Genomic DNA, 16,160 nt, shown 5'->3' with positions numbered 1-16,160 from the left:
ACACGTCAGTAGTGATGGTCCCTCTTTTATTTCTGATATTGATAATTTGTGTCTTTTTTCTTCAGTTAGCTAGGCTAGAGGTTATCAATTACATTGATCTTTCTAAAGAACTAGCTTTTGGTTTTATTATTTTTTCTATTGATTTCTTGTTTTTCATTTCATTGATTTCTTCTCCAATTTTTATTTTTTTTCTTCTTTCCTAAGATGGAAGCTTAAATTATTGATTTTAGATCTTTCTTCTTTTCTAATATATACACTTGGTACAGTACATTTCCCTCTAAAACTGCTTTTGTTGCATTCAACAAATTTTAATAAGTTGTATTTTCATCTTCATTTAATTCAAAATATTTAAAAATTTCTCTTGAGATGTCTTCTTTGAGCCATGTGTTATTTAAAGTGTGTTGCTTAATCTCCAAGTATTTGGGGATTTTCCAGTTATTTTTTTGCTACTAATTTCTAGTTTAATTCCCTATCATCTGACAGCATACTTTGTATGATTTCCATTCTTTTAAATGTGTTTCAGTGGGTTTTGTGGCCCAGAATGTGATCGATTTTAACCTTAGCTGTTTTTCAAGTACAAAGTTACTAATGAGTCTAGGGCCTTGACATTTGACCTTAATTCTAAAATTAAATGCTTCTCTCTCTTGGCCCTCGCACATAATTTGGGCCAGTCTTTTATAAAAGGACCTCTATCTATGACTTGTTGATTACAGAGGTATACCTATAAAGGAAAAGCATACAGAGATTGGAATAAATGATTAATTTTAATAGTAGTCATTTATTAGACACTTATTATTTGCCATCACTTTACATTTACTGTTTGAATAAGTTCTCCCAATAACCCTATAAACTGTAAGCATTGTTTATTATTTTTTAGACGTTTTGTTAGAGAATGCAAACACGGGGAGGGTTGGGGGAAGGAGAGAGAGACTCAGGCAGACTCCATGCTGAGTACAAAGCCCGACGTGGGGCTCCATCTCACGACCCTCAGATCATGACCCAAGCTGAAATCAAGAGTCAGATGCTCAACCGACTGAGCCATTCAGGTGCCCTGTAGGTATTATTATTATAATACCCTTTTAACAGATAAGAAAACAGAGTTTCAGAGATGTTAATTTACACAAAATCACACTATAGTAGGTACTAGCAGAAAGTGTCAAAATCAGGTCCATCTGATTCTGAAGCCTGTATTATCAAATGTCATACAAAAACGAAACTGCAAGCCATAATATCCCAGTTCAAGTTAACCTCTAATCCATACAGAAATGGAAAACTAAGCTTGCTAAGAGAATATTTGTATGATGCTATGCCTTTGATTAGTTTCTTTCCAAAATCAGTATCACTAAGAGTTTGCATGCTATTAGCAGTAGGCATTCTAGTAGTTGTGGTACTTACTAAGAGTGCCTGTCTTGGAGTTAAAATGTAGGCTATAGGGACACCTGGGTGGCTCCGTGGTTAAGCATCTGCCTTCCGCCCAGGGCATGATCCTGGAGACCTGGAATCAAGTCCCACATCAGGCTCCCTGCATGGAGCCTGCTTCTCCCTCTGCCTGTGTCTCTGCCTCTCTCTCCCTATGTCTGTCTTGAATGAATGAATGAATGAATGAATGAATGAATGAATGAATAAAATCTTTTAAAAAAAACAAAACTGTAGGCTATATTTATTTAGCTGGAGTTTTCTCCAAGGGATGAGTTTGGTCCCTGGGGAACATTTGGCAAAGTTTGGATACAATTTTGGTTGTCTCAACTGGGTGACTGGGTAGTATGCCTCTGGCATCTATTGGGCCGAGGCCAGGGATATTGCTAAACATCCTGTAAAGCCCAAGACTTACTCTGTGCCCTAAACAAAGAATTATCTGGCCCAAAATATCAATAGCGGAGGTTGAGAGACCCTGAGTCTAGCTTGTTCCATCCCATTATTACTGAGAAAACGTTGAGGCCTCAGAAATCTCTCAACAGTCTCTCAGGATTTGGCTTCTGAGGCTAAGTGCCTCCTATGTAAATATTTTGTAGCTTCGTCCATTAACTCATTCTGGCACATTTCCTATACCTTCAGCTTAGTGGCCAGAGGCCTACTAAATGGTTGGGGCTTTTTAATAGGGTGATACTTTTTCTTCCTGATGTTTCCGAGAGACAGGCTCAGCTGGCTTGCAGCTCTTATAGAAGAGAACCTGGTGACAATACACTAATCTGTTGCTGGCATCTTTTGCTTCCTAATCTATGTTTACACTGCACTGAAAATCGACTCTCTGGTGCCAGGCTCCATTTCTCCTCAGCGCTCTGGCACCATTGGCAGAGAACACCTCCCTAGTCTCTTCCATACAGTGCTGTCATCCATGTTTATTACATTGCACAGCTGTTCTCCAGAAGACATTTCTGGAGGCATGGACGGTACAGGAGCTACTGGAGCTGGGGGTTGGAGTCTTAATCATTGTGTTCCCAGTTGCAGATCCACAGCACTCTTAAAGCATCTGGTATTTTCCTTAACTGTTTTCCTGATTGTAGCTCCCATCCTCTCCTCCAGATTTTAAGTTTTTGGAGTATGGATTTTGTTTCTTCAGTTTATTTCTTACTCTTTTAGCAGCTAGCATTTTGTTCATCATCTACTGAGAAATCAAACTAACCTTCTATCATTTGGTGTTTTATGATCTTCTGTTAAAAGTTGGATGACATGATAAGGAAACTATAGTGGTGTGAGGGAGACTGGTGGTCAGAGAGATATGTCAACCACGTAGATAAGCAAGCCAGGACAACAGTTCATAAGCTTAGTGATGTTGAGCCTGGATCAGAGTGAAACTGAGTAATTCTTTCCAAGGAAGTGGTATTCCTTAGAACTAAAAAATGATTTTCATTATCAAAGGGGCATAAAAAAATTTAAAAGTTCCTATTAAGAAAGTCCTATATGGGGCAGCCTGGGTGGCTCAGCAGTTTAGCACCGCCTTCAGCCCAGGGCCTGATCCTGGAGACGTGGGATCAAGTCCCACATCAGGCTCCCTGCATGGAGCCTGCTTCTCCCTCTGCCTGTGTCTCTGCCTTCCTCTCTGTGTGTGTGTCTCATGAATAAATTTTTTTTAAAGTCATTTAAAAAAAAAAAAAAAAGAAAGAAAAAGAAAGTCCTATATGTAGCTTATCCTCCTCATGACCCAGAAGAAGTTCAGCAAAAGTTCTCAAGTCAGGTGTAATTATTATAGAATATTCTATAAAGGTTAACATTTTTAAGAAGATTTATTTATTTACCTCATCTGGGTGATATGCCACAGGGCCCTCAGTAGGAGTTTGAGGTCAGTGGGCTCATTGACAACACCCCCAAATGCTGACTTTCTCAGGCCTTCAGGGTGATCATGACCATCTGGGTCTATGTCTTTGAATCTGTGAGATTTTAAAAGAATATTGTGGTGTAGGTAGTGTATCTAGAACAGTATTTCAACCTTTACTTGATTATTACTCTCTGAAGGAGACTGTAGACATTTTCCACCCAATGACCCCCCCTCCCATGAAATTTTAATATCACAGATGGGCTGTATTTCTGTCATATACTACAGTATATAGGAGGCAAGCTAGTGATTGCACTAAGACTTCCCCATGAACCAGTTTTTGCCCCCATAGGGGCAATATTACCCATATCGAGAATACATAATCTAGCAGTATTATCATCTTGGAAATGAACTGTTATTTATACCTTTCTTTACAAATTGAAACTGCAGGGATGCTTGGGTGGCTCAGTGGTTGAGCATCTGCCTTCAGCTCAGGTCATGATCCTGGGGACCTGGGAATCGAGTCCCCCATCGGGCTTCCCACAAGGAGTGTCCTCCCCTCTTCCTATGTCTCTGCCTCTCTCTGTGTGTCTCTCATGAATAAATAAGTAAAATCTTTTAAAAACAAAACAAATCAAAACTGGGACAAGGACACTATCAATAAACTAATGTTGAAGAGTCTTCCCATGTAGTGGCTTGCTGCAACAGGAAAAGAATGAGAGGAGTACTTTCCTGGCTTGTATAGAGAACATTTTCTCTCTGAACAACCTCTTGACCATTTGAGGACAGAATAGAGAAAGACCAGGAATGGCAGAGCAATAAATGCAGCTCAGAATAGAGAAAGACCAGGAATGGCAGAGCAGTAAATGCAGCTCATCAAATGGGGGGAAAAATACAGATGCCGAGACCCTTTTACAGTGATATGCAGAGGAGGAAGATGGTAATAACCGAGGAATCTAGGTATAAAATTGTCCGTTGTTCCAAGGCTAGTGCGCTCTAACAAGTTCAGTTTCTTAAAGTAAGAGGTGATTTGCAGCAGAGAATACCATTTAGGTTGTCTAGCATACAACAGTGTTCTGTTCTCCCGAGAGGGTTTGGCTCTGTCTGATCAAAAGGGTGGTTGTGTATGAAATGCACCTCGGAAGGAGGAGGAAGAAATGACATGTTCATGTAAATGAAATACAACTGCAAATTAAAGTGTCACCCTGTTAAAAAAAATCCATTTTTTATTTAATTGGTTACCAAGGAAAAGAATGTCATCCAGAAGTGTATATCTCAGGGAAAGTTAAACCGTGAGATGTTTCAAGTGAACCTGGATTCAGGGAAGTTCTCATGGGGCGGGGAGGGGAGGGGTTTGTAAAATATTGCCTTAATAAAAATACTCTGATACTGAAAAGCCAGACTCATAAATTTCTGCTGTGTTACATGCCAGGGGTCCAGAAGAAATTAACAACGATGACTTCATTTGTTCTTTACTGTCTCTGTCTATCCAGTCAGCTGCATACTGGCTGTCTCTTCTCTTCCCTGAAAGACGCCTCCTTTTGAGATGTTTTATTAGGAAGAAGGTCATGTACAAAGGAGACATTTTCTCCCAAAGAGCACTGCTTACAACAAAGACATCCAGGAATGAAATGCTTTTCTGTGTTAATGTTGTCCTCCCATTTTTTTACTTACCCCCCCAACCCCACATGTTTATGAAAACTCTGTCTCTTTAGAATAAGAGTCTGGCAGACAAGACGTACACAGTACCTGCCACATTGTTGGCACTAAGGAAATGTTAAGTAATCATGGGAGGGGCTGATGAATGGGATTATGTTTCCGGTAGGATTGTTTCTGAGACGTGTCTGGTTTCTCTTTGAGATGGGGACTTGGCAGATGGTTTTTCCTCTTCCCCCTCTCCTGCTTATCCCAGTACATGTCGTTTTATGTGTACAGAGGAAACATAGATAAAGACTATAATGTGTTCTCTTTGTCTTCTCCCCCACCAGGGGCAGTGATTGGTGATGGACAGTCAGCTGTGGCCAGTAACATTGCCAATACTACCTACCGGCTCCAGTGGTGGGACTTCACTAAGTTTGACCTCCCGGAAATCAGTAATGGTAAGCCAAAGTAGAGCTGGTACTGGTGGAAGGGGTATTTCTTATTGGTGAGCCAGAACTCAGAAACCCATGGAGCACCAGCATTTTCATCATCTTGTTGATCAGCTGATTGCCACCTGCCATTTCTGCAGCTCTCAGGCAGTCATTCAGCAGATGTGTTTTGAGCACCCACCGTGAGGAGTGAACCATGGTAGCTGCAGTGCTAGGAGCAATGCCAAGATAGATGGATACAAAGATGAAGGTGTCTCTCTTCTGGGGAGTTCACCAACTGTTAGCTCATTGTCCTAAGCCTCAATGTTTAAGTGAAACTGAAAAGCAGAGAAAGGGAAGGGAGTGTAGGAACTGAGAGCTAGTGCTTGTGCCCCTTGAGGAAAGCTTATGGTGATGTTAAACTCATTTATTAATCCAGAGCTCGGTGGAACAAAGTAGATGACATGGTTCATATGTGATTTACAAACATGTCTGTCTCATAGTCCATTTTCCCAGCTTCCAGGGGAGTCTGCAATCCCATGTTCCAGCTGTTCATCACAGCATTTTAGACAGCTCGCTTCACTTTTTATGTAGAAGGACTTGCACATTCCTAAGAAGTGGCAGTTCAACTTCTACTTGAATACTTCAAGTGATAGGCCACACTATCTGATGAAATGGCCTGATCCATCACTGATAAACTCCTGTTATTGTTCCCTTCTCTTATTTCCTCCCATCAGTCCTGGTTCAACCTCTGAATCTCCACAGAATACGTCTAATGATGTCTCTTCTGATGGTCCTCCAGCTGTTTGAAAATAAATAGCCATTTTCCTTTAAATCTTTCTTCTCCAGCCAGACTTCCTTCCTGAGATTCCTTTTACTGACCTGGTTTCCAAATCCTTGATGGTTCTGTTCACCTTACCTTTTGACTTTAGGGGGCCAGAACGAAACAGTAGAAAACTCCAGATGGGAGCTGTCCAGTACATAGCATAATGGTGGTTTGGACAATGTTAATTCAGCCTGAGATTTCAACAGTTTTTTCTGAAGCCACTGTTCAGTTTATGGTCACTTCAAATTTCTGGATAATTATTAAGAAACCAAGGCTCTGGGGATCCCTGGGTGGCTCGGCGGTTTGGCGCCTGCCTTTGGCTCGGGGCGCGATCCTGGGGTCCCGGGATTGAGTCCCGCGTCGGGCTCCCGGCTTGGAGCCTGCTTCTCCCTCTGCCTGTGTCTCTGCCTCTCTCTCTCTTTCTGTGTGTCTATCATGAATGAATGAATGAATGAATGAATGAATGAATGAATAAATAAATCTTAAAAAAAAAAAAAAAGAAACCAAGGCTCTACCATTCTGTGTTTATTTGTGCATTTTGAATCTTTTAAAAACCAAAACAAGTTTGTATTTGCCTCAGTTAAATTTTATCTTAATAGTGTCAGTTGCCCTTCCTGGCTCCTCCCTCTCACTGTCTTTTGGATTCAGTCCCTCTCTTTCAATCTTACATCACTTACTAATTTGATAAATACACTTTTTCTATCTTCCTTTGGATTACTATCACAAATGGTGGATCAGTCAGGACATGTACTGGGCCTTGTGTGATGTTGCTGTGGACTTCCCTCTTTGACATTTTTGGTTCCTGAATTAGCACCCTGGGCATGGTGTTCACAATTGAAACCCACACTGGAACACCTGGGTGGCTCAGCGGTGGGGCGACTGCCTTTGGTTCAGGGCCTGATCCTGGAGTTCCAGGATTGAGTCCCATATCAGGCTCCTTGCATGGAGCCTGCTTCTCCCTCTGCCTGTGTCTCTGCCTCTCTCTCTCTCTCTTTGTGTCTCTCATGAATAAATAAATCTTAAAAAAAAAAAAAAAAAAAGAGGAACAAAACCCCCTGAAACCCATATTATTTTTGTAATCTTGTCTATAAAGTGTTGTAAGAGTTTGTCAGATGCCTTAAAATAATTAAGATATTCTCTGTGGCATTTCCCGATATGCCAGTCTTGGTATCCTTATCACACCATGAAAATGAGGTTAATTTTTCATGTCCTGATCTTAGTGTAACCACAGTAGCAATCATTTCTTTCCTTCTAAGTGCTTATAAGCCACATGTTCAATAATCTTTTCTTTAACTCTGCTGGGAATCAACTGCAATCTACGTTTTCCTTTGTTGAATACTACGTTTGCTTGTTCATCTCCACGTTCTGGTCCAAATCTTCTTTGCCATAATTTATTTCCAGTTATTTTGTTTATATTGTTTACTTGTTTTTTTTTATTATTATAATCTGAAATACATTCACCATTCAAAAATTTTTAAACTAGGGATGCCTGGGTGGCTCAGTGGTTGAGCGTCTGCCTTCAGCTCAGGGCATGGCCCCGGAGTCATAGGATCAAGTCCTGCATTGGGCTCCCCTCAAGGAGTCTGCTTCTCCCTCTGCCTATGTCTCTGCTTCTCTCTGTGTGTCTCTCATGAATAAATAAATAAAATCTTAAAAAAAAAAAAAAAACTTTTAGGGACGCCTAGGTGGCTCAGTGGTTAAGCGTCTGCCTTCTACTCAGGGATGATCCTGGAATCCTGGGATCGAGTCCCACATCAGGCTCCCTGCATGGAGCTTGCTTCTCACTCTGCCTCTGCCTCTCTCCTTCTGTGTCTCTCATAAAAAAATATATAAAATCTTAAAAAAAAAAAAAAACACTTTTAAAATTTAAAATAATTGACAGTGAAAAGTTTCCCAGCCCTGCTCCCAGCCACCCGCTATTTATCCCCCTAGGCAACAACAATTAGCAGTTTCTTATATATCTTTTCAAGGATATGGTATGTGTGTATATACCAACAAATGCAAATGTATATTTTTCCATCTTCTCTTTAATCCAGATGGTAACATGTTACACACACTTCTTCACTTCATTTTCTGTGAAGTACACTTTCTGTACTTTACAATATATCTTGGTGATCCTTACATACTTGTATATAAAGAGTTTACTCTTTCTTTGTTAATGACTGCCTAGTATTCCATTATCCAAATGGAGTCTCTAGGTTCCATTTTTCAACCAGTCTTCTTCTGAGGAACTTAAAAATTTTTTTTGTCTTTTCTATAGAAAACATGTTTCGGTTTGTCATTTTGCACCTGTGTAAGAATAGCCATTAGGATAAATCCCTAGAAATGGAATTGTAGTTAGGAAGAGTATGTACATATGTGATTTGGGTAGATGCTTGTTAAGTCACCTTCTGTAGGGGTTATGTCAGTTTATACACTTGCCTGCGTTGATAAGAATGCCTGTTCCCCCTAAACTCTTGCTTACAGAATGTGTTACCGTATTTTTGGATATTTGCAAATCTGATAGGTAAAAAATAGTATGCAGGTATTTTAAATTTGTATTTCTCATACTACAAACCAGGTCATGTGCCTCTTCATATGCTTAGTTCGTGTAGTGTATATTGCCTTTTCTTGACCTGTCCATGTGCTTTACCTATTTTTTACTGTTTTGCTGATCTTTTCCTTATCAGTTCTACAGGAGCTCTTTCTAAATCATAAAATTAACTTACAATAGGAGTTTCCTAGTTGTCATATTTCTTTTGACTTTGCTGAAGGTTATTTTTGTCATAGAACTTATTTTAAGTAGTCACATTATCCAACTTTCCATTTATGGTTCCCAGATTTTGTGTCATCATTAGGAAGATCAGTTAGTACTTTTATATTTTAGTTTTTTTACCTTTAAGCTTTGATTCACTAGAAGTTTAACATAGTCCCAAATGAGCAGAATATGATCCAGCTTTTACCCCATGTGGTTGCTCTTTAGTCCCAACCAGTTTATAGACCATTTTCCCCATTGATTTGGGATGTCACTTTGATCCTATTTTTACTTTTCTTTGTATGTTTGGGTGTATTTCTAGATTATCCATTCTGTCTTCGTTACCTTTCTGATTATTCATGTGAGAATACCTGCCACAGAGGTTTAAGTTTTCAAGTTTTGTGTTTAGAATTTGGTAGGACCCATCTCTTGTTATTTTTTTTTTTAATCCAGATTTTCCTGTCTGCTCAAGCAGTTCTGTTTTCCAGTATGGGCTTTGAAACTATTTTGCTTCTTCCCTTCACCCTCCCTGAAAAAATTCTGTTACTGTAATTATTGCAATCACATTAAATTTGTAAATTAAGGGGATCCCTGGGTGGCTCAGCGGTTTAGCACCTGCCTTTGGCCCAGGGAGTGATCCTGGAGTCCCAGGATCAAGTCCCACGTCAGGCTCCCGGCATGGAGCCTGCTTCTCCCTCCTCCTGTGTCTCTGCCCCTCTCTCTCTCTCTCTCTCTGTGTGTGTGTGTGTCTACAATCAATCAACCAATCAATAAATAAATAAATAAATAAATAAAACTTAAATAAATAAATTTGTAAGTTAACTTAAGGAGATTCAGTATCTTTATTTTTTTTTATTTCTTTAAAAGATTTTATTCATGAGAGACAGAGAGAGAGAGAGACAGAGAGAGAGAGAGGCAGAGACACAGGCAGAGGGAGAAGCAGGCTCCATGCAGGGAGCCTGACGTGGGACTCGATCCTGGGTCTCCAGGATCACGCCCTGGGCTAAAGGCAGCGCTAAACCGCTGAGCTTCCTGGGCTGCCCCAGATTCAATATCTTTATGGTTAGATTTAAGAACATGGTATGATTTTCCATTTCTTCAAATTTCTCTTGTGTTCTTAGGAATGTTTTAAAGTTTTCATGTAGATCCTATACATTTTTTTCCAAAGATTTATTTATTTGAGAGAGAGAGAGAGAACACAGGTGTGCATGCATGCGAGCAGGAGGAGGAGCAGAAGGAGAGGAAGAGAATCCCAAACAAACTCTTTGCTGAGATCGTGACCTGAGCTGAAATCAAGAGTCAGATGCTTAATTGACTGAGCCACCCAGGGGCCCCTAGATCCTATACAGCTCTTAAGTTTACTGTTAGAAGCTTATTTTTTAAATCGTACTATCTTACTGAATCGTTTACTAATTATGATTGTTACCCAGAGTAATCTCCTGGGTGTTCTAGGTTTGTTATCTGTTAAGTAATGATAATTTTACCTTCTATATTTTAAGTTTTATATTTGTGATTTCTTTCTCTTGTTTGCTTTGGCTACCATCAAAACAATGTTAAATAATAGTCATCCTCATATTGCTCCTGATTTTAGTGGGAAAACTTCTAACTTTTTCTCAGTACTTTTTTTTTTTTTTTAGTTTTATTTAAGTAAACTATACCCAACATGGGACTCGAACTCATGACCCCAAGATCAAGAGTCACATGCTCGAGCCTCTGACTGAGCCAGCCAGGCATTCCTAGCTTTTTCCCAGTAAGCATATTCCTGGCTTTTAGGTTGAACTAGAACTAGTTTGTCATTTTAAGGAAGTCATCTATTCCTATTTTATTAAGAGTTTTTATCAAGAATGGATATTGAATTTAGTCATGACTTTTCAGTATCTATTGAAGATGATCCTATTTTTTTCCTCTCCTTTGATCTACTAGTATAATCATTATGTTAATAGATTCTGTAATATTAAACCCATCCTTATATGGGATGTGGAGTATTCTTTAATGTAAAATTCCTTCCATGTGGCTTGCTGATAGATTTTTTCACTAATACTTGTAAGTGAGATGGCTCTGTCCAGTCTTCTTTTTTATGAAATCTGTGATTTTTGGTATCAATGTTGTTATGCTTGTGTTATAAATATAATTTGGAAGTTTTTCTTTGGAATGGTTTAAATAAAATTGTAATTATACTTTTTATACTTTAAAGGTCTGGTCCTGATGCATGCATGCCTACTTGCTTTTTTGCTTGGTTGTTTTTGCATGCATAGGGGTAGGTAGTTCTTTGATAAATTTCTCTATCAACTTCCTATGATGGTTAAACACCTGAACTCTTTTTCTTTAAGATGTTATTTATTTATGTGAGAGAGTGAAGAGAGGGCGTGAGCAAGTGCATGTGTGTGTGAGTGGGACAGAGTGCAGAGGGAGATGGAGAAGTAGGCCCCTGCTGAGCATGGAGCCCGCCTCAGGGCTCTATCCCAGTCCCTGTAATCATGACCTGAGCTAAAGGCAGATGCTTAACTGACTGAGCCACCCAGGTACCCCAAACACATGAACTCTTAAGCTACAGTGTCTAAGTTCAAATACCTGGGCAGCTGCCTTCTAGCAGTATGACCTTGGTTAGTTAGTTATTTAATCACTCCACTTTCATTTCCTGATATATAAAATGAGAATTGTAATAGTGCAAACCTCATAGTGTAGTTATGAGAATTAAGTTAGTTTATAGTGTTAGGCATTCTGAACAGTGCCTGTCATATACTAAATGGTCAGTGAATGCTAGCTATTTTCATCATATCTTTTTCTAGAAAATTGCACCATGAGTCTTTGAGTGATGGCCATAACTCTAAAAATTCCCACGTGCTCTCATCTTTAGAATTCTGAGGTACATAGTCATCATCTCTGGAGAGTGATGTCCATATGAATAAGATGTTGCTCTCACCCTGTTGCCTTATCTGTAATAGGCTTCTCACCCTTCTCAAGCATGTCATTTCCACCCAGTGACAGATCATTTGCCTTGACAGAAAAGCAAAGTATTCAAAATATAGGCATTGAATATGCTGCTGGCATAGCTTTGATTGGCCTTTCTGATCGTCCCTAAGATGCTTTGTATAAGCCTCAACTTTGGGGATTCCTTGGTGACTCAGCGGTTTAGCAACTGCCTTCGGCACAGGGTGTGATCCTGGAGTCCCAGGATCGAGTCCCACATCGGGCTCCCTGTGTGGAGCCTGCTTCTCCCTCTGCCTGTGTCTCTGCCTCTCTCTCTCTCTGTCTCAAATAAATAAATAAGCAAATAAATAAATAAATAAAATCTTTAAATAAGCCTCAACTTGTTCCAGCTACAACTTTCTATAATTCTCCTTCTGTGTTTCTTCTTACCTCTTTTGATCATGAAACTTTAAAACCTTAGTTATGAGAAAGCAGCATCATATGCAACGAGATTGACTAGGTTGGCTCATATATCGTGTTAGAATCCTACTTTTTAATAGTACCTAGTTTTTTTTTTTAAGAGTTTTGACCTTAGAAGAAAAACTGAATCCTGGGAGTTAAGGGCATCTATGTCTGATGATAGCTAGTGTTCCTTTCAATAGTATTACCCTCTAGAATAACAGTCACTTTTATCTTAGTTTCCCATCATTATCTCTTAACTGTTTGCTGGTTGGTCCTAATAAAGTCTAGTTACAGTTTACATCTTCACTCTTGATAGATTTAGCTATGAGAAAAAGTAAGTAGGGAATCTCTTTTGCTGTAGGATTCATTTCTGAAAAATACATACGTCTCAATGAAGGGTAGCCTTTGGCTTTGGCACAGCCTGTGCCTGGGAGCCACTGGTCTTGAGTTTTACATGTGTTCAAAAGCCACTATGTTGCTGGCCACCTGACTTACCTGAATGGCATTTAACTTTTTTCTGGAGTTAGGTTAAAGCTTCTTGCCACATGTTTCTTTCAGTTGGGATGCAGTATTAATGAATTACTCTCTGTAAAGTTTAGAAGTTTATGTAAAGGCCTCACAGACATAATTTTGAGACCACTTTCATGAAAAAATAGCTCAGTGGGTTCACTTTGGTTTTTAAGAGTGAGCTTTTATTGGGTAAAGAGGATTGGTCACTTGGGTACCCTGCCAGAACCAGCCTTCAGAAATCCAACAGCTATGTTCTGTAAGGCAGACATAGGAAATATAGTGATTGGTGCCTTAGGGGAGGGCTTGTAGTGTCATGTGGAATACTGTGTAGGAGGTCTTATTCTGCAACCTGAGGGCCTCAGAGATAGCCAAAAGGAAATTTTCCTGCTGATTTAAACCCCTTTGAGCTTTCCAAATCAGTATCTAATGCATTTGCAAAAGTACTGCAACTGCTAATCGCTCCCATGGCCTCATCTTCCCAGCCAGCAACAGGCTACAAATCGATCTTTGTACAAGGTGTTTGTTTATAATTTATGGAGCTGATAGGAAGGCAGAGCCATCTGCTCCTCCAGGCATCAGTATTTCTAACCCCTCCCATTCCCTGCTAGGGCATTTTCACTTGGAAATCATTTATAATTAGGAGGAGATTACATTGCAGAGTCTGGAACATGGCTTCCTGCTGTCTTCTGCATCATTTTTTTTCCCTCTGGAGCTGCCCCCTGAAGCTCTTAAGCAGCTTTGATTTGAAAAATCCTTTCTTTCCTAACCTTTATTTCCATTCTGAGCTGCCCCCTCAGTCTTCCCCACATGTGTTTTTGCCTTTAAGTGCAGGGCAGGTTGCTGGAGCCATAGCTCAGGGATCAAGGACTGTTTAGTAAGGCAGCAGTTTTCCCATGTGGTCCCAGACCAGCAGCATCAGAGACACGTGGAAACTTGTTAGAAATGCAAATTCTCAGGCCTCATCCCAACATTCAGTGTTTTAGTAAACCCTCCAGGTGATTCTGTTGCATGCTAACACTTGAGAAGCAGTGTCAAAAGGCCAGGCAGGGAGCAGAACAAAGATTTCTTGTGGTGTGTGGGTTACCAGTATCTTAGGCTTTATTACACTTCACGTTTTTCTCTATCTGCTTACATTATTGTTAAGTCCAAAGAGTGAGTTGTCCTTGTCATTAGTGCATTACTTTCCTGGGGCCCAAGAAAACAAGTAACAGATCTAAGAAGTCTCTACCTGTGTAAAATAACTCATCAAAATTTCAACCTTAGGAGGAGAAGCAGCACAAGTGAGTTGAAGCAGTGACCACTCACCATGTAACTGAACATTTCCATTTCCACGTGGGAAATTAATAGACAATGAACAGCAAATAAAAGCTGCTAATTGGAACTTTGAAATAAAAATGAAATTATAAACACACCACCCAGTGCTTGCAGAAACGAAGCTACCAAATCACTGTGTGCCTGCCACATCCCTTTCATTAGGGCAGGAGCGAAACCCTAGATCACTAGCTGCACAGTTTCTGCAATTAAACCTGCTGCTGGAGAAGCTCTGCTTGAATTTTCAGCATTCTCTTTTCATTTGTCATTTGCATGTCTGTCTGTGTGCTCACTGCAATGACTGGGAGTGCTTTCGAAACTGGGTGGAGTTGGTGGAGAGGGGACAAAATTTGTGAGGTGGCCACTGATTTGGAATTATAATGTAGTAAACACAAACACAGTGGTTTGGATTGGAGGCTGACAAAATGCTTTTTGTCTATATGCCCAGTTTTTCAGGGGCTTAGAGCCAAGCTTTCCAGAAGAAGGAAAACCCTACTTGTACTTTCCTTCCCACCCTGGCCCCACTTAGGAATTAATCTGGCAGTAAGCAGTTCAATGCTTTTTTTACTTTGGTGGTGAGTTTTGAGAGTTACTGTAGGCTTCTATATGTTTAACGGAGTTACATGTTAACACACGAGTAAGATCTATGTAACAGTAAGATAGAAAAGCCTTTCATAAAATACACACCATGCATTTTTAAGACCTTTAATGTGGAATAAATGGTAATTGTGCAAAACCATCTTAAAATTTGGTGGTCACAGTTTCTTTTTATCTTTCTGATGGTTGTGTCAGCCTCAACATTAGAAAATCAAAATGGACTCATTCCTGAAGCTTCCCCTGTTCCTTTATTTCTTCCCCTTCCCTTTTTCATATATTCCCAGCTGGAATCATGTGTCAATCCAGAGAAGTAAGGAAAGATTGTCATCTTTTTGGCACCAGGCTTGGGACCCTGAGTAAGGAGCATACGGTTGCAGTGCTAACTAGATAAATCTAGCCACACAGGGTAGAGCAGATGGTGGGTTGGAAGTTGAGCAGTACAGAGCCCTAATGGTGATAGCAGTGAATATTTGGATGTCATTATTTTATTAGTTAGCAAACAGAGCCACCCTTGTGGTCCCTTTCGGTTTTATGTGTAATGGTGCTGTAGGTGTCAGCCCCCGATAGTTGGCACAATAGCCCAATCAATGTGTTCTGATGTCTTTTGGGATCTACGTTGTCATCTCTGTGGCTTCATTAGCAGCACACAGGGAAAGGAGGATGAATATAGGGTGTTAGAAATCACTCTGTGTTCCTGAGACCCTAAGCCTCAAGACCCCTGAAAAGCAGTTCTTTGTTTTGTTTTCCTTAATTTCCTGCCTTTGGGCTTCCTGGAATAGATCACCTGGAATCTTGTGAAGGCAACTGAGCTTCGCCTCTTCTTCTTGTTTTTTTTTTTTTGTTTGTTTTTGTTTTTTTTTTTTTTAAACCATATAATGCATTTGACAGTGAACATCCAGGTGATCTCCAAATAAGAGACCAAAAAGTGGGATGCCTGGGTGGCTCAGCGGTTGAGTGTCTGCCTTTGACTCAGGTTGTAATCCCAGGGTTTGGGGATTGAGTTCCACATCAAGCTCTCCACAGGGAGCCTGCTTCTCCCTCTGCCTATGTCTCTGCATCTCTCTGTATATACAGTCTCTCATAAATAAATAAATAAAGTCTTTTTAAAAAAGAGACCAAAAAGTTTCTTTGCGTGTGAATTTGAAGTAGTGAGACAGCCTAGAGGAGCATGGTCCCTTTGGATGTGTTGTGCTGTTCCCATGGTTTGGGCACTCTATTCCCCGGTTCACATCAAGGGTAAGCAGTTTCCTCCTGGCAGGGAATTACACAGTGAGCTTCGGAGATTTCAAATGAAAACCAAACCACAAGCGTGCAGGAACAGGCCCAGTGCTGGCCAACATCTCCTTAGTCCTTTTGTGTGGAGTGGGATCTCCACTTCCCCACTGATACATTCCTCCACCCCACCCTCACCCTTACCCTGCTCCCTTGTGCTGAGCCTGCTGCCTGGCTGACCCTGGGCTTAATTCTTAGTAGCTGCTAAGTACAGGC

General features: G+C 40.3%; 1 protein-coding gene across 6 annotated transcripts in view; it reads left to right on the top strand.

Moving 5' to 3' along the window:
- Positions 1–16,160, top strand: part of AMBRA1 (autophagy and beclin 1 regulator 1) — a 170,303-nt gene that overhangs the window by 122,328 nt on the left and 31,815 nt on the right. For all 6 annotated transcript variants that reach the window (XM_077863061.1, XM_077863058.1, XM_077863064.1 and 3 more), the window contains one exon: positions 5,242–5,352. In XM_077863061.1, the coding sequence (XP_077719187.1) occupies positions 5,242–5,352 (111 nt within the window). The remainder of the gene's footprint in view (positions 1–5,241; positions 5,353–16,160) is intronic.

This window comes from Canis aureus, chromosome 21, assembly GCF_053574225.1.
Source record: "Canis aureus isolate CA01 chromosome 21, VMU_Caureus_v.1.0, whole genome shotgun sequence".
Classification (NCBI taxonomy): Eukaryota; Metazoa; Chordata; class Mammalia; order Carnivora; family Canidae; genus Canis; species Canis aureus.
Note: the sequence above shows the minus strand (reverse complement) of the source record. Positions and strands in the feature narration are given on the sequence as shown.